Source organism: Bombina bombina, chromosome 9, assembly GCF_027579735.1.
Source record: "Bombina bombina isolate aBomBom1 chromosome 9, aBomBom1.pri, whole genome shotgun sequence".
In the NCBI taxonomy this organism is placed as follows: Eukaryota; Metazoa; Chordata; class Amphibia; order Anura; family Bombinatoridae; genus Bombina; species Bombina bombina.
The window spans coordinates 8,593,092-8,612,734 of record NC_069507.1 but is presented as its reverse complement, the minus strand read 5'-3'; the positions used below and the strand labels follow the sequence as shown (position 1 = coordinate 8,612,734).

The window sequence follows — 19,643 nt, the reverse complement described above, 5'->3', positions numbered from 1 at the left end:
CGCCTGCCCAAGCAATGCCAAGTACTTCTAGTGCGTTTAATTCTTTCACCCTGCAAGATATGGCCGCAGTTATGTCTACTACCCTCACAGAGGTATTATCTAAACTGCCTGGTTTGCAGGGTAAGCGCAGTAGGTCCGGTATTAGAGTAAATACTGAGCCCTCTGATGCTTTATTGGCCATCTCCGATGTACCCTCACAGTGTTCTGATTTGGGGGTGGGGGAATTGCTGTCTGAGGGAGAGCTTTCTGATTCAGGAAAGATGTTCCGTCTAACAGACTCAGATGTGACGGCCTTTAAGTTTAAGCTTGAACACCTCCGCTTGTTACTCAGGGAGGTTTTAGCAACTCTGGATGATTGTGACCCTATTGCCATTCCACCAGAGAAATTGTGTAAAATGGATAAATATCTAGAGGTCCCTACTTACACTAATGTTTTTCCAGTCCCTAGAAGGATTTCGGACATTGTTACTAAGGAATGGGATAGACCAGGCATTCCGTTCTCTCCCCCTCCTACTTTTAAGAAAATGTTTCCTATATCTGACACCATTCAGGATTCGTGGCAGATGGTCCCTAAGGTGGAGGGAGCTATTTCTACCCTGGCTAAGCGTACAACTATACCTATTGAGGACAGTTGTGCTTTCAAAGATCCTATGGATAAAAAATTAGAGGGTCTTCTAAAGAAATTGTTTATTCATGAGGTTTATTACATTGTTCCTGTAACTACTGCAGCTGCTTTTTGGTTTGAGGCTCTAGAGGAGTCTCTTAAGGTTGAGACCCCATTAGATGATATTTTGGATAGAATTAAGGCTCTCAAGCTAGCAAATTCTTTTATTACAGATGCCGCTTTCCATATGGCTAAATTAGCGGCAAATAATGCAGGCTTTGCCATTTTAGCGCGTAGAGCGTTATGGCTTAAGTCTTGGTCTGCTGATGTGTCATCAAAATCTAAGCTGTTAGCTATTCCTTTCAAAGGTAAGACCCTTTTCGGGCCTGAACTGAAGGAGATCATTTCCGACATTACTGGAGGTAAAGGCCATGCCTTCCTCAGGACAAGCCCGCTGCTGCTACCAAGACAGCATGAAGGGGCAGCCCCCGATCTGGGACTGGATCTAGTAGGGGGCAGACTTTCTCTCTTCGCTCAGGCTTGGGCAAGAGATGTTCAGGATTCCTGGGCATTAGAAATCGTGACCCAGGGGTATCGGCTAGAATTCAAAGATTCTCTCCAAGGGGGAGATTTCATCTTTCACGTTTGTCTGTAAACCAGACAAAAAGAGAGGCGTTCTTACGCTATGTAGAAGACCTATATACCATGGGAGTAATCTGCCCAGTTCCAAAAGTAGAACAGGGGCAGGGGTTTTACTCAAATTTGTTTGTGGTTCCCAAAAAAAGAGGGAACTTCCAGACCGATTTTAGATCTCAAGATTCTAAACAAATTTCTCCTTCAAGATGGAGACCATTCGAACAATTTTACCAATGATCCAGGAGGGTCAATATATGACCACCCTGGATTTGAAGGATGCGTATCTTCACATTCCTATCCACAAAGATCATCACCAGTTCCTCAGGTTCAACTTCCTGGACAAACATTAACAGTTTGTGGCCCTTCCTTTCGGGTTGGCCACAGCTCCCAGAATTTTCACAAAGGTGCTAGGGTCCCTTCTGGCGGTGCTAAGGCCGCAGGGCATAGCAGTGGCACCCTATCTGGACGATATCTTGATTCAGGCGTCAACTTACCATTTAGCCAAATCTCACACGGACATAGTGTTGGCTTTTCTAAGATCTCACGGGTGGAAGGTGAACATAAAAAAGAGTTCACTTGTTCCTCTAACAAGAGTTACATTCCTAAGAACTCTGATAGACTCGGTAGACATGAAGATTTTTCTGACGGAGGTCAGAAAATCACAAATCTTAACCACTTGCCGAGCACTTCCTTCCATTCCTTGACCGACAGTGGCGCAGTGTATGGAGGTAATTGGACTAATGGTAGCGGCAATGGACATAGTTCCGTTTGCTCGCTTACATCTCAGACCACTGCAACTGTTCATGCTCAGACAGTGGAATGGGGATTATTCGGATTTATCTCCGTGGATAAATCTGGATCTAGAGACCAGAGACTCTCTTCTTTGGTGGTTGTCACAGGATCATCTGTCCCAGGGAATGTGCTTCCGAAGGCCAGCATGGGTCATAGTGACGACGGACACCAGCCTTTTGGGTTGGGGCGCAGTCTGGAATTCCCTGAAGGCTCAGGGTGTGTGGACTCAGCAGGAGGCCCTACTTCCAATAAATATTTTAGAACTGAGAACAATATTCAACGCGCTTCAGGCGTGGCCTCAGCTGGCTTCGGCCAGATTCATAAGGTTCCAGTCGGACAATATCACGACTGTAGCATATATCAATCATCAGGGGGGAACAAAGAGTTCTCTAGCAATGATAGAGGTTTCCAAAATAATTTGATGGGCAGAGACTCACTCTTGCCATCTATCAGCAAACTATAAGTGGAGAACTGGGAAGCGGATTTTCTAAGTCGTCAGACTTTTCATCCGGGGGAGTGGGAGCTCCAATCCGGAGGTGTTTGCACAATTGATTCATCAATGGGACACACCAGAATTGGATCTGATGGCATCTCGTCAGAATGCCAAACTTCCTTGTTACGGGTCCAGATCAAGGGATCCTCAAGCAGTACTGATAGATGCTCTAGCAGTACCGTGGTCATTCAACCTGGCTTATGTGTTTCCTCCTTTTCCTCTCCTGCCTCATCTGATTGCCAGAATCAAACAGGAGAAGGCTTCGGTAATCTTGATAGCGCCTGCGTGGCCACGCAGGACTTGGTATGCAGATCTGGTGGAAATGTCATCTCTGCCACAGTTGAAACTGCCTCTGAGACAGGACCTTCTCATTCAGGGTCCGTTCCAAAATCCAAATCTAGTTTCTCTGCGGCTGACTGCCTGGAGATTCAACGCTTGATTTTATCTAAGCGGGGTTTCTCTGAGTCAGTCATTGACACCTTGATTCAAGCTAGAAAGCCTGTAACTAGGAAAATTTACCATAAGATATGGCGTAAATATCTTTATTGGTGCGAATCCAAAGGCTACTCATGGAGTAAGATCAGGATTCCTAGGATTTTGTCCTTTCTCCAAGAAGGATTGGAGAAGGGGTTATCAGCTAGTTCCTTAAAGGGACAGATTTCTGCTTTGTCAATCTTACTACACAAGCGTCTGGCAGATGTTCCAGATGTTCAGTCATTTTGTCAGGCTTTGGTTAGAATTAAGCCTGTGTTTAAATCTGTTGCTCCGCCATGGAGTTAGAATTTAGTTCTGAATGTTCTTCAAGGGGTTCCGTTTGAACCCATGCATTCCATAGATATTAAACTTGTTTCTTGGAAAGTTCTATTTTTAGTTGCTATCTCTTCTGCTCGAAGAGTTTCTGAGCTATCTGCGTTACAATGCGACTCGCCTTATCTTATATTTCATTCTGATAAGGTGGTTTTGCGTACCAAACCTGGATTTCTTCCTAAGGTTGTTTCAAATAAGAATATTAATCAGGAAATTGTTGTTTCTTCTCTGTGTCCTAATCCTTCTTCTAAGAAGGAGCGTCTGTTACATAACTTGGACATGGTTCGTGCCTTGAAGTTTTACTTGCAAGCGACCAACGATTTCCGTCAAACATCTTCTCTGTTTGTTGTCTATTCTGGAAAGCGTAGGGGTCAAAAAGCTACGGCTACCTCTCTTTCTTTTTGGCTGAAAAGCATAATCCGTTTGGCATACGAGACTGCTGGACAGCAGCCTCCTGAAAAAATTACAGCTCATTCTACTAGAGCGGTGGCTTCCACATGGGCTTTTAAAAACGATGCTTCTGTTGAACAGATTTGTAAGGCCTGGTCTTGGTCTTCCCTTCATACCTTTTCCAAATTTTACAAATTTTATACTTTTGCTTCTTCTGAGGCTATTTTTGGGAGAAAAGTTCTTCAGGCAGTGGTGCCTTCCGTTTAGGTATCTGTGTTGTCCCTCCCGTTCATCTGTGTCCTGTAGCTTTGGTATTGTATCCCACAAGTAAAGGATGAATCCGTGGACTCGTCGTATCTTATAGAAGAAAAGGAAATTTTTGCTTACCTGATAAATTGATTTCTTCTATGATACAACGAGTCCACGGCCCGCCCTGTCAATTAAAGACAGATTATATTTTTTGATTTAAAACTTCAGTTACCTCTGCACATAGTAGTTTCTCCTTTTTCTTCCTATACCTTCGGTCAAATGACTGGGGGGTGGAGTCAAGGAAGGAGCTATATAGATAGACAGCTCTGCTGTTGTGCTCTTTGCCACTTCCTGTTAGTAGGAGGATAATATCCCACAAGTAAAGGATGAATCCGTGGACTCGTCGTATCATAGAAGAAATCAATTTATCAGGTAAGCATAAATTTCCTTTTTGTCTGATATACATTTCTGTTTTTAACTTCTGGTACGCCTAATACCTTTTGTTTTTAAAATATATTTTATCTGTTTAATAAACCTTTTCACTTGAGTCCTGTTGCGCTTTGTCTTTTCTATATTTTTCAGCACTTGTAATCTGGTCCAAAGTATTTTCTTTCATGTAATTGGCAAGAGTCCATGAGCTAGTGACGTATGGGATATACAATCCTACCAGGAGGGGCAAAGTTTCCCAAACCTCAAAATGCCAATAAATGCACCCCTCACCACACCCACAATTCAGTTTTACAAACGTTGCCTCCTATGGAGGTGGTGAAGTAAGTTTGTGCTAGATTTCTACGTTGATATGCGCTTCTCAGCATGTTGAAGCCCGGTTCCTCTCAGAATACAGTGAATGTCAGAGGGATGTGAAGGGACTATCACCTATTGAATACAATGGTCTTTCTGACGGGGATCTATTTCATAGGTTCTCTGTTATCGGTCGTAGAGATTCATCTCCTACCTCCCTTTTCAGATCGACGATATACTCTTATATACCATTACCTCTACTGATTCTCGTTTCAGTACTGGTTTGACTATCTGCTATATGTGGATGGGTGTCTTTTGGTAAGTATGTTTTATTTACTTAAGACACTCTCAGCTATGGTTTGGCACTTTATATATAAAGTTCTAAATATATGTTTGTACTTATATATGCCATGATTCAGGTTTATCTGTATATTTCCTTTTTGCAGACTGTCAGTTTCATATCTGGGAAATGCTTTTTTTTTTTTTTTAATTTATTTCTTACCTGAGGTTTTTAAATTGACTTTTTTTAAATTGCAGGCTGTATTAGGCTAACGAGAGCGCAAAATGCTTTAATTTATTGCGTCATTCTTGGCACAAGACATTTTTGGCGTGAAAAATTATGTTTGTTGACGCAAATTCGTCATTTCCGGCATCTTAGTTGGCGCTGAGTCTTTTCACGAGGTTGCGTCATCTATGACGCTTGAGTTTCGTTCCGGACGTTTTTGGCGCCAAATTTTTTTTTCATTATTTAAGACCTCATTCCTTTTGCCTCTGGTCTTTTTTTATATGTCAGAGGACTATTCTGTTTGCATTTTTTCCCATTCCTGAAACTGTCATATAAGGAAATTGATCATTTTGCTTTATATGTTGTTTTTTCTTTTACATACTGCAAGATGTCTCAATCTGATCCTGTCTCAGAATCTACTACTGGAATCCTGCTGCCTGATATCAGTTCTACCAAAGCTAAGTGCATTTGTTGTAAACTTGTGGTAACTGTTCCTCCAGCTGTAGTTTGTAATAGTTGTCATGATAAACTTTTACATGAAGAAAATGTTTCCATCAGTAGTAATTCATTACATGTTGCTGGTCCTTCAACATTTAATGCTCAGGATATTCCTGTAAATTTAAGAGAATTTATTTCTGATTCCATTCAGAAGGCTTTGTCTGCCATTCCACCTTCTAATAAATGTTAAAGGTCTTTTAAAACTTCTCATAGAGTTGATGAATTTTCTAATAACCGACAACATACTGATTTATCTATCTCTGATGAGGATCTGCCTGATTCAGAGGATCCTGCCTCAGATATTGACACTGACAAATCCTCTTATTTATTTAAAATGGAGTATATTCGTTCTTTATTAAAAGAAGTGTTGATTGCATTAGATATGGAGGAGATTAGTCTTCTTGATACTAAAACTAGTAAACGTTTAAATTCAGTTTATAAACCTTATGTAGTTATTCCAGAGGTTTTTCCAGTTCCTGATGCTATTTCAGATATGATTTCTAAGGAATGGAATAGACTGTGTACTTCTTTTACTCCTTCTTTAAGGTTTAAAAAATTGTATCCTTTGCCTACTGATAGATTGGAGTTTTGGTAAAAGATCCCCAAAGTTGATGGGGCCATCTCTACTCTTACTAAATGTACAACTATTCCTACGGAAGATAGTACTTCTTTTAAGGATCCTTTAGATAGGAAGCTTGAATCTTATCTAAGGAAAGCTTATTTATGTTCAGGCCATCTTCTTAGGCCTGCTATTTCTTTGGCTGATGTTGCAGCTGCTTCAACTTTTTGGTTGGAAATTTTAGCGCATCAAGTATCAGATCATAATGTGTATAGCACTGTTAAATTGATTCAACATGCTAATAATTTCATTTGTAATGCCATTTTTTATATCATCAGAATTGATGTTAGATATCTTTAGCTATTTTAGCAAGAAGAGCTTTATGGCTTAAATCTTGGAATGCTGATATGACTTCTAAATCAACATTGCTATCTCTTTCTTTACAAGGTAATAAATTATTGGGTTCTCAGTTGGATTCTATAATTTCAACTGTTACTGGGGGGAAGAGAGCTTTTTTGCCTCAGGATAAAAAATCTAAAGGTAAATTTAAAGCTTCTAACCGTTTTCGTTCCTTTCGACAGAATAAGGAACAGAAACCTAGTCCTTCCCCTAAGGAATCTGTCTCCAATTGGAAACCTTCCTCAATCTGGAATAAATCCAAGCCATTTAAGAAATCTAAACCAGCCCCCAAGTCCGCATGAAGGTGCGGCCCTCATTCCAGCTCAGCTGGTAGGGGGCAGATTAAAATTTTTCATGGATGTTTGGATAAATTCAGTCCAAAATCATTGGATTCAGAACATTGTCTCTCAGGGGTACAGAATAGGTTTCAGAGTAAGACCGCCTGTGAGAAGTTTTTTTCTCTCATGCATTCCAGTGAACCCAGAGAAAGCACAGGCTTTCCTGAAGTGTGTTTCAGACCTGGAGTTATCTGGGGTAATCGTGCCAGTTCCTTTTCAGGAACAGGGTCTGGGGTTTTATTCAAATCTGTTCATTGTCCCAAAGAAGAAAATTCATTCAGACCAGTTCTGGATCTAAAGGTCTTGAATCGTTATGTAAGAGTACCAACATTCAAAATGGTGACTATAAGGACTATTCTGCCTTTTGTTCAGCAAGGGCATTATATGTCCACAATAGACTTACAGGATGCATATCTTCATATTCCGATTCATCCAGATCACTATCAGTTCCTGAGATTCTCTTTTCTAGACAAGCATTACCAATTTGTTGCTCTTCCTTTTGGCCTAGCGACAGCTCCAAGGATCTTTTCAAAGGTTCTCGGTGCCCTACTCTCTGTAATCAGAGAGCGGGGTATTGTGGTGTTTCCTTATTTGGACGATATCTTGGTCCTTGCTCAGTCTTTACGTTCTGTAGAATCTCACACGAATCAGCTAGTGTTGTTTCTTCAAAGACATGGTTGGAGGATCTATTTACCAAAGAGTTCTTTGATTCCTCAGACAAGGGTAACCTTTTTAGGTTTCCAAATAGATTCAGTATCCATGACTTTGTCTCTAACAGACAAGAGACATTTGAAATTGGTTGCAGCTTGTCGGAACCTTCAGTCTCAATCATTCCCTTCAGTAGCTATGTGCATGGAGGTTTTAGGTCTCATGACTGCAGCATCGGACGCGATCCCCTTTGCTCGTTTTCACATGAGACCACTTCAGCTTTGTATGCTGAACCAATGGTGCAGGGATTATACAAGGATATCACAATTAATATCCTTAAATCCCAATGTTCGACTATCTCTGACTTGGTGGTTAGATCACCATCGTATAGTTCAAGGGGCCTCTTTTGTTCGTCCAACCTGGACTGTGATCACAACAGATGCAAGTCTTTCAGGTTGGGGAGCTGTCTGGGGATCTCTGACAGCACAAGGGGTTTGGAAATCTCAAGAGGCGAGATTACCAATCAATACTTTGGAACTCCGTGCGATTCTCAGAGCTCTTCAATTGTGGCCTCTATTGAAGAGAGAGCCGTTTATTTGTTTTCAGACAGACAATGTCACAACTGTGGCGTATGTCAATCATCAGGGTGGGACTCACAGTCCTCAAGCTATGAAAGAAATATCCCGGATATTTGTTTGGGCAGAATCCAGCTCCTGTCTAATTTCTGCGGTCCATATCCCAGGTATAGACAATTGGGAAGCGGATTATCTCTGTCATCAAGCTTTACATCCGGGAGAGTGGTCTCTTCACCCAGATATGTTTTTTCAAATTGTTCAGATGTGAGGGCTTCTAGAAATAGATCTGATGGCATCTCATCTAAACAAGAAACTTCCCAGGTACCTGTCTGTTTTATTCCACAGAAGAATTGCTAAACTCCCTGATATTCATTGTTTTGTACAGGCTTTGGTTCGTATCAAGCCTGTCATTAAATCAATCTCTCCTCCTTGGAGTCTTAATTTGGTTTTGAAGGCATTACAGGCTCCTCCGTTTGAGCCTATGCATTCTTTGGACATTAAATTGCTTTCTTGGAAAGTGTTGTTTCTTTTGGACATCTCTTCTGCTAGAAGAGTTTCTGAATTATCTGCTCTTTCTTGTGAGTCTCCTTTTCTGATTTTTCATCAGGATAAGGCAGTTTTGCAGACTTCATTTAAATTCTTACCTAAATTTGTGAATTCCAACAACATTAGTAGGGAAATTGTTGTCCCTTCTTTGTGTCCCCATCCTAAGAATTCTTTGGAAAGATCTTTACATTCTTTGGATGTGGTGAGAGCTTTGAAATATTATGTTGAAGCTGCTAAAGATTTCAGGAAGACTTCTAGTCTATTTGTTATCTTTTCTGGTTCTAGGAAAGGTCAGAATGCTTCTGCCATTTCTTTGGCATCTTGGTTAAAGCTTTTGATTCATCATGCTTATGTGGAGTCGGGTAAATCCCCGCCTCAGAGGATTACGGCTTATTCTACTAGGTCAGTTTCCACTTCCTGGGCTTTTAAGAATGAAGCTTCAGTTGATCAGATTTGCAAAGCATACACTTGGTCTTCTTTGCATACTTTTACTAAATTCTACCATTTTGATGTTTTTTCTTCTTCAGAAGCAGTTTTTGGTAGAAAAGTTCTTCAGGCAGCTGTTTCAGTTTGATTCTTCTGCTTATAATTTCAATTTTTTTCTTTTCCATTATAAGATTAAAACTTATGATTTGGGTTGTGGATTATTTTTTCAGCGGAATTGGCTGTCTTTATTTATCCCTCCCTCTCTAGTGACTCTTGCGTGGAGTTCCACATCTTGGGTATTGCTATCCCATACGTCACTAGCTCATGGACTCTTGCCAATTACATGAAAGACAAACATAATTTATGTGAGAATTTACCTGATAAATTCATTTCTTTCATATTAGCAAGAGTCCATGAGACCCACCCTTTTTATGGTGGTTATGATTTTTTTGTATAATGCACAATTATTCCAATTCCTTTGTTTATGCTTTTGGTCCTTTCTTTATCACCCCACTTCTTGGCTATTCGTTAAACTGAATTGTGGGTGTGGTGAGGGGTGTATTTATAGGCATTTTGAGGTTTGGGAAACTTTGCCCCTCCTGGTAGGATGGTATATCCCATACGTCACTAGCTCATGGACTCTTGCCAATATGAAAGAAATGAATTTATCAGGTAAATTCTTACATAAATTATGTTTTTTAATTAAGGTACACACAAACATCTCATGCAGCGCAGGGGGCAACTCGTGCAGCATTGGGCAGCAATAAAAAAAAATATATGAATACATATATATATATATATATATATATGTAATATGAAAAAAAGAGTTAAACACTTCACTGCGCTATACCCATATAAAAATTATGCACGAGTTTTCATGGAAAATAAAGAGGTACTAAATGTTCTCTATGTAGCTGTTAATTTGGAAATATCACTTTGTAGCAATAGTAGTGCAAGGATATTGTGACAAATGTATCAAACAATGTATCAAAACTATCCTCACTTATGTTACATATAACAGATAAAATGGTATTTATACACTCATGTAAAAACAAACGTGGTTTAAAATGCAAAAAGCCATTTAACGGCACCTGTAAATATTTATAGAGACAGTCATAAGCAACTATACATGGTAAAATTTAGAGGCAAAGTCCGGGGTGAAAAAGCAGCAGACAAAATTAAATTGCTGCAGTTTAGGTGTTAGCGTATCCCTTAATGGGCTTCTATCCTACTTACAGGAGGTAACCTCAATCGTATGAAGTAAGTGTATGGCTCAGCTTGACAATCCTGTGTATTGATCCTCCCGGGGAGTCTTTGTCCGGTATCTGTCCGATTCGGGCTCTGTTGGAGTATGATGAGGGTTTCTTTAGGATCAGTGAATATCCTCTCCTCCGGTTCGTTTTACAGGATATAGTAAAATGATAAAGAAAGTGACATAGCGTAACTCTGTGATAAAACGTAATTTATTTTACATACAGAGTATCTACTTACAAAACGTGACCTCAATCACTATGAGGTATCACAAAGACGGTTAGAAAGTTCATAAATATATATGTATATAAGGATATGAAAAGGTATAGACAGGCGCACAGAGGCACTCCTAGTGTAATATGGTTTTTATATATGTACACATGGAAAAAGAGAAGAAAAGTCTGCACTCACTTGGTTTTACCTCATCCAATATGAGGTATTTAATCAGCACTATGTTAGTAGAGGTTAACTCCTTGTTGACTCCTTGGTCTGAAGTCCTCTAGTATCTCTTAAATGGCCCAGTGGTTTCAGGATCCTTTAGAGATGATATCCCAACTATGGAACTTGCCACCGGTAATAAGGGGTTAAAGAATTCCACTGCTAATGTAACCGTAGTTTCAGCTGCAGTATTAATGAATGTACTAACACAGATTTTATATGTTTAAAACCAAGGTTTTTAATATTACAGTCGGATATTAATACATATGTGTACAAAGATTAAAAGTTCAAAAACATCAAGGGACATTCCTCCAATTCCTAGAGGAATACTTAGATAACAGTTAGTTAAAATAGAGCTGTAGTCAGAACCTGTTACAGGATCGTTTTTTGAGACAATGACAAGCCTCCCGACCAGTGGCAGCTAAGGTCTGGCTGACGGACCTATCCGGAGTCAAGGTGGTGGTGAGACCTGGGAAGCGGAGGGATAGGTGCTGGCAAACATCACACAGAAGAGTCAATGCACCGTTCGCGGCTGGATAAGCCCACAGCCCCATGTACCAAGCACCCGGTCAATTCAAATACTCGGCAGTAGAAAGGTGAGGAAGGAGGGTGACGTAAAACCGGGATCTGCCCGTCTGGAGGACCACTTCTGCCCAATTGGATGAAGATGTCTCCCGGTAAGGTGATCTTCAAGGGGTTAGTGTTAGGTTTTTTTAAGGGGGTATTGGGTGGGTTTTAGAGTAGGGTTGGTTGTGTGGGTGGTGGGTTTTAATGTTGGGGGGGGATTTGTAATTTTTTTTACAGGTAAAAGAGCTGATTACTTTGGGGCAATGCCCCGCAAAAGGCTCTTTTAAGGGCTATTTGTAATTTAGTGTAGGGTAGGGCTTTTTCTTATTTTGGGGGGCTTTTTTATTTTGTTAGGGGGATTAGATTAGGTGTAATTAGTTTAAAAATCATGTAATTTGTTTATTATTTTCTGTAATTTAGTGGGGGGGGTTGTACTTTAGCTAATTTTATTTAATTGTATATAATTGTATTTAATTTAAGGAATTAATTTAATTATAGTGTAGTGTTAGATGTAATTGTAACTTAGGTTAGGTTTTATTTTACAGGTAAATTTGTCTTTATTTTAGCTAGGTAGTTATTAAATAGTTAGTAACTATTTAATAACTATTGTACCTAGTTAAAATAAATACAAACTTGCCTGTAAAATAAAAATAAACCCTTAGCTAGTTACAATGTAACTAATAGTTATATTGTACCTAGCTTAGGGTTTATTTTACAGGTATTTAGTTTTAAATAGGAATAATGTAGTTAATGATAGTAATTTTATTTAGATTTATTTAAATTATATTTAAGTTAGTGGGGGTTAGGGTTAGACTTAGGTTTAGGGGTTAATAACTTTATTATAGTGTCGGCGACGTTGGGGGTGGCAGATTAGGGGTTAATAAGTGTAGGTAGGTTGCAGCGACATTTGGGGGCGGCAGGTTAGGGGTTAATATGTTTATTATAGTGGCTGCGATGTTGGGGGCGGCAGATTAGGGGTTCATAATTATAATGTAGGTGGCGGCGGTGTCCGGAGCAGCAGATTAGGGGTTAATAAGTGTAAGATATGAGGTGTTTAGACTCGTGGTTCATGTTAGGGTATTAGGTGTAGGCATAAAATGTATTTCCCCATAGGAATCAATGGGGCTGCGTTACTAAGTTTTACGGTGCTTTTTTGCAGGTGTTAAAGGGACACTCAATCAAAATTAAACTTTCATTATTCAGATAGAGCATGCAATTTTAAACAACTTTCCAATTTACTTCCATTAACAAAATGTGCACAGTCTTTTTATATTTAAACTTTTTGAGTCACCAGCTCCTACTGAGCATGTGCAAGAATAAGTGTGTATGCATTTGTGAATGGCTGATTGCTGTCACATGGTACGTGTATGCATTTGTGATTGGCTGATGGCTGTCACATGGTACAGGGGGAGTGGAAAAAGACAACTTTTAAAATGGTCAGAAAAAAAATCTACTACTCATTTGAAGTTCAGACTAAGTGTTATTGCATTGTCTTGTTATCTTGCATTTGTTGATTATGCAAATCTACAGTGTTGACTGGTCCTTTAAGACTTTTTTTCAGCTGGCTCTCCCCGTTGATTCCTATCGGGAAATCGTGCACGAGCACGTTACACCAGCTCACCGCTAACGTAAGCAACGCTGGTATTAGAGTGCGGTAAGGAGCAAAATTTTGCTTAACGCTTACTTCTTGTCTGGTTTGTAAAAACTTGTAATACCAGCGATGTCTGTAAGTGAGCGGTGAGCATAAACTGCTCGTTAGCACCGCACAGCCTCTAACGCAAAACTCGTAATCTAGGTGATAGCCTCTGTTCCGGGATGCATACAACTTACTTTAAGATGTCTCTGCTACTCATGTTTTCCCTCTCCCTCAGCTCCCTGATGTTCTTCCTGTAGAATGCGATCTCACAAGTCCACTCGTCCTGTTAATCATTTTATAATTTACAGCTTATAGTGCCTCAAGGACAGGGGCTCTCTACCATTATGTAAATGTCTTCAGATTATTTTGCTCCATAACTGTATACTTAATGTTACAGCGCTGCCCTCTGTGCTAGCGGCTGTCAGAGGTTTTGTGTTTATTCCCTCATATAACTTGTAGTTACTTAGCACAAGGTGACAAGGGGGGTAAATCCTGAGGAATCCCCAGGAATTCTTCATACAAACATGCCCAAGAGTCTGTCATTAATGTGACTCAAATACACAGCCTCTCAGCTAATTACCTGCAAATTCTCCTAACATAGAGTAGAGGGAATGCAGAGAACCAGGAGCCAAAGGTGCTGAATTCCTGCAGAGGGAGCTTAGCTCAGGAATGTCAGCTATGTTCAGCTGTGATAGGGTAAGATGTCCAGTAGCAGGCCCTACATTCCAGCTGCTTCCTATAGACTATGCACAAGTGACCTTGATCTAACAGGAGTTTCCTCTAACACCTCTGGATCTTGTTAGACCCACGTCTGACTGACATTCAGAAAGGCCCAGATCTTATGCAGACTGCTACTGATAGCATAAGGGCCACAATACAGCAACTGCTCAGGTAAGGGCAACAGCTGTCTTATGGCTGCCTCAGTAACATAATAACAACAATATATTATCATATGTGGCTGGTCACAAAGCCAACACAAGCATCTTATTGAAAGTGAAGCCTAGAAACAGCTGTTCTGCACTAATAGCCCAAAACTAAAAAAAAATATAGTCTGTGCTGAGATAACCACCCACTGTAATCAACCCAAACTGCCCCCCATCAACAAAGCCTGACTGTCTTCTGCCCTACTGCATCTAAATAATAACTCGGCCCTGAGCATGATCCCCCCCTCTCATCAACAAAGCCTGACTGTCTTCTGCCCTACTGCATCTAAATAATAACTCGGCCCTGAGCATGATCCCCCCCTCTCATCAACAAAGCCTGACTGTCTTCTGTCCTACTGCACCTAAATAATAACTTGGCCCTGAGCATTATCCCCCCCCTCCCATCAACAAAGCCTGACTGTCTTCTGCCCTACTGCACCTAAATAATAACTCAACCCTGAGCATGATCCCCCCCTCAAAATCAACAAAGCCTGACTGTCTTCTGCACCTAAATAATAACTTGGCCCTGAGCATGATCCCCCATCAACAAAGCCTGAATGTCTTCTGCCCTACTGCAGCTAAATAATAACTCCGTCATGAGCATGATCGCCCCCCTCCCCCATCAACAAAGCCTGAATGTCTTCTGCCCTACTGCACCTAAATAATAACTTGGCCCAGAGCATGAATCCCCCTCCCTCACCTCAATAAAGCCTGACTGTCTTCTGCGCTACTGCACCTAAATAATAACTCGGCCCTGAGCATGATCCCCCCCTCCCATCAACAAAGCCTGACTGTCTTCTGCCCTACTGCACCTAAATAATAACTAGGCCCTGAGCATGATCCCCCCTCCCATCAACAAAGCCTGACTGTCTTCTGCCCTACTGCACCTTAATAATAACTCGGCCCTGAGCATGATCCCCCCTCTCCCATCAACAAAGCCTGAATGTCTTTTGCCCTACTGCACCTAAATAATTACTCGGCCCTGAACATGATCCCCCCCCCCATGAACAAAGCCTGACTGTCTTCTGACCTACTGCACCTAAATAATAACTCGGCCCTGCCCTACTGTCTTCTGCCCTGAACATAATCCCCCCGCCTCCCATCTACAAAGCCTGACTGTCTTCTGCCCTGCTGCACCTAAATAATAACTCGGCCCTGAGCATGATCCCCCCCCAATCAACAAAGCCTGACTGTCTTCTGACCTACTGCACCTAAATAATAACTCGGTCCTGATCATGATCCCCCCCCTCCCAGATCAAGCATGACCCTCCCCACATCAACAAAGCCTGACTGTCTTCTGCCCTACTGCACCTTAATAATAACTCGGCCCTGAGCATGATCCCCCCTCTCCCATCAACAAAGCCTGACTGTCTTTTGCCCTACTGCACCTAAATAATTACTCGGCCCTGAGCATGATCCCCCCCCCATCAACAAAGCCTGACTGTCTTCTGCCCTACTGCCCCTAAATAATTACTCGGCCCTGAAGATAATCCCCCCGCCTCCCATCTACAAAGCCTGACTGTCTTCTGCCCTGCTGCACCTAAATAATAACTCGGCCCTGAGCATAATCCCCCCCCCCCCCCAATCAACAAAGCCTGACTGTCTTCTGCCCTACTGCACCTAAATAATAACTCGGCCCTGAACATAATCCCCCCCTCCCATCAACAAAGCCTGACTGTCTTCTGCCCTACTGCACCTAATAATAACTCGGCCATGAGCATGATCCACCCCTCACATCAACAAAGCCTGATTGTCTTCTGCCCTACTGCACCTAAATAATAACTCGGCCCTGAGCATGATCCCCCCCCACATCAACAAAGCCTGACTGTCTTCTGCCCTACTGCACCTAAATAATAACTCGGCCCTGAGCATGATCCCCCCCTCCCATCTACAAAGCCTGACTGTCTTCTGCCCTACTGCACCTAAATAATAACTCGTCCCTGAGCATGATCCTCCCCTCTCATCAACAAAGCCTGACTGTCTTCTGCCCTACTGCACCTAAATAATAACTCAGCCCTGAGCATGATCCCCCCTCCCATCTACAAAGCCTGACTGTCTTCTGCCCTACTGCACCTAAATAATAACTCGGCCCTGAGCATGATCCCCCCCCCACTCCCATCATCAAAGCCTGACTGTCTTCTGCCCTACTGCACCTAAATAATAACTCGGCCCTGAGCATGATCCCCCCTCCCATCAACAAAGCCTGACTGTCTTCTACCCTACTGCACCTAAATAATAACTCGGCCATGAGCATGATCCCCCCCCCTCCCTTCAACAAAGCCTGAATATCTTCTGCCCTACTGCACCTAAATAATAACTCGGCCCTGAGCATGACCCCCCCTCCCCCATCAACGAAGCCTGACTGTCTTCTGCCCTACTGCACCTAAATAATAACTCGGCCCTGAGCATGATCCCCCCTCCCCCATCAACGAAGCCTGTCTTCTGCCCTACTGCACCTAAATAATAACTCGGCCCTGAGCATAATCCCCCCCCATCAACAAAGCCTGACTGTCTTCTGCCCTACTGCACCTAAATAATAACTCGGCCATGAGCATAATCCCCCCTCCATCAACAAAGCCAGACTGTCTTCTGCCCTACTGCACCTAAATAATAACTCGGCCATGAGCATGATCCCCCCCTCCCATCAACAAAGCCTGAATGTCTTCTGCCCTACTGCACCTAAATAATAACTCGGCCCTGAGCATGATCCTCTCCCTCCCCCATCAACAAAGCCTGACTGTCTTCTGCCCTACTGCACCTAAATAATAACTTGGCCATGAGCATGATCCCCCCCCCCTCCCTTCAACAAAGCCTGAATATCTTCTGCCCTACTGCACCTAAATAATAACTCGGCCCTGAGCATGATCCCCCCCTCCCCCATCAACGAAGCCTGACTGTCTTCTGCCCTACTGCACCTAAATAATAACTCGGCCCTGAGCATGATCCCCCCTCCCCCATCAACGAAGCCTGTCTTCTGCCCTACTGCACCTAAATAATAACTCGGCCCTGAGCATAATCCCCCCCCATCAACAAAGCCTGACTGTCTTCTGCCCTACTGCACCTAAATAATAACTCGGCCATGAGCATAATCCCCCCTCCATCAACAAAGCCAGACTGTCTTCTGCCCTACTGCACCTAAATAATAACTCGGCCATGAGCATGATCCCCCCCTCCCATCAACAAAGCCTGAATGTCTTCTGCCCTACTGCACCTAAATAATAACTCGGCCCTGAGCATGATCCTCTCCCTCCCCCATCAACAAAGCCTGACTGTCTTCTGCCCTACTGCACCTAAATAATAACTTGGCCCTGAGCATGATCCCCCCATCAACAAAACCTGACTGTCTTCTGCCCTAATGCACCTAAATAATAACTCGCCCCTGAGCAAAATCCCCCCCTCCCATCAACAAAGCCTGACTGTCTTCTGCCCTACTGCACCTAAATAATAACTCGGCCCTGAGCATGATCCCCCCCTCCTCATCAACAAAGCCTGACTCTCTTCTGCCCTACTGCACCTAAATATTAACTCTGCCCTGAGCATAATTCCCCCCCTCCCCCATTAAGAAAGCCTGACTGTCTTCTGCCCTACTGCACCTAAATAATAACTCGGCCCTGAGCATGATCCCCCCCCCATCAACAAAGCCTGACTGTCTTCTGCCCTACTGTACCTAAATAATAACTCCGCCCTGAGCATAATCCCCCCCCATCAACAAAGCCTGACTGTCTTCTGCCCTACTGCACCTAAATAATAACTCGGCCATGAGCGTAATACCCCCCATCAACAAAGCCTGACTGTCTTCTGCCCTACTGCACCTAAATAATATCTCGGCCCTGAGCATAATCCCCCCCATCAATAAAGCCTTACTGTCTTCTGCCCTACTGCACCTAAATAATAACTCTGCCCTGAGCATGATCCCCCCTCCCCCATTAACAAAGCCTGACTGTCTTCTGCCCTACTGCACCTAAATAATAACTCGGCCCTGAGCATGATCCCCCCCCCCCCATCAACAAAGCCTGACTGTCTTCTGCCCTACTGCACCTAAATAATAACTCGGCCCTGAGCATAATCCCCCCCCATCAACAAAGCCTGACTGTCTTCTGCCCTACTGCACCTAAATAATAACTCGGCCATGAGCGTAATACCCCCCATCAACAAAGCCTGACTGTCTTCTGCCCTACTGCACCTAAATAATATCTCGGCCCTGAGCATGATCCACCCCTCACATCAACAAAGCCTGAATGTCTTCTGCCCTACTGCACCTAAATAATAACTCGGCCCTGAACATGATTCCCCCCTCCCCCATCAACAAAGCCTGACTGTCTTCTGCCCTACTGCACCTAAATAATAACTCGGCCCTGAGCATGATCCCCCCCTCCTCCCATCAACAAAGCCTCACTGTCTTCTGCCCTACTGCACCTAAATAATAACTCGGCCATGAACATGATCCCCCCCTCCTCCCATCAACAAAGCCTGAATGTCTTCTGCCCTACTGCACCCCCCCTCCCGCCAGCAACCAATTCGCTGACCCTGCACAATGCTCTCCACTATCACAGCTTATCCACAGCTTTCCCATCTCTGACACCTCCCAAAACAGGAACAATCCTTTTATATTCCTCACTTACTTCTCAATTAACCTTCCCTGAGACATAATCCCTCCGATATGATTTCCCCACTACCCTCTGCAAGCCCCCTACATTGGTATCATATCGCCCAATTGTAAGGGGTGGATGTTATTAAGTGACCCGTTGCAATCACTGAAACTGAACCACTAGGTCAGATCTGCCTTAGCTAGATTTTATCATGTGACCGGTGTAAGACCTGGATGTATCTATACTTTTGTCATGGACTGCTTGATAAATAAATAATTCATATGTGGATACTGCATTGTGTGTTTGTTAGATGTTCTGTGAGTTCTGTTTGCTGTCTGTACTGAGCTTCTGACAAATACTGGCCTCCTTTGTGGCTAAGACATCTGTCAGGAGGCTGAGAGATCTAACAGCGTTTTTCCTGTCTGTGGCACAGGAGTACTTCGGCCATCACTGCTCCTGTGGGGCTGCAAGTGTTCTGCTCAGCTCATATCTTGAGGTTAAAAATCATTTTGCTGTGAAGAGGAACCGGCCTCACAGTATGTTTGTCCAGAGTGGGAATCAGTCCGACCTTTCCATGATACCAGAAATCACTGTGAACCCAGACAAATTCTGCTTCAGAGGTGAGTGGAATTTCATGTTTTGTGTCATGTGTAATGTTTGTGTATGTGTCACATGCAACGTGAGGCGATAGTGTGTGTCATGTGCAGTGTGAGAAGGTGTGTGTGTCACGTATATGTGTATGGGTGTCACATGCAGTGTGAGGAGGTGTGTGTGTGTCACATGCAGCGTGATGTGGTGTGTGTCATGTGCAGTGTGAGAAGGTGTGTGTTTCACATGCAGTGTTAGGAGGTATGTGTGTGTCACATGCAGTGTTAGAATGTGTGTCTGTGTGTCACGTATAGCCTGAGGAGGTGTGTATGGGTATCACGTAAAGTGTGAGGAGGTTTATGTTTCACATGCAGTGTTAGGAGATGTGTGTGTGTGTCACATGCAGTGTGAGAAGGTGTGTGTGCCTTGTGCAGAGTGGGGAGGT

At 42.8% G+C, this 19,643-nt stretch overlaps 1 protein-coding gene across 1 annotated transcript in view; it reads left to right on the top strand.

Moving 5' to 3' along the window:
- The window catches only part of LOC128639742 (uncharacterized), a 272,419-nt gene that overhangs the window by 101,820 nt on the left and 150,956 nt on the right, over positions 1-19,643 (top strand). The window contains exon 4 of the mRNA XM_053691861.1: positions 19,044-19,230. Coding sequence (XP_053547836.1) covers positions 19,044-19,230 — 187 coding nt within the window. The remainder of the gene's footprint in view (positions 1-19,043; positions 19,231-19,643) is intronic.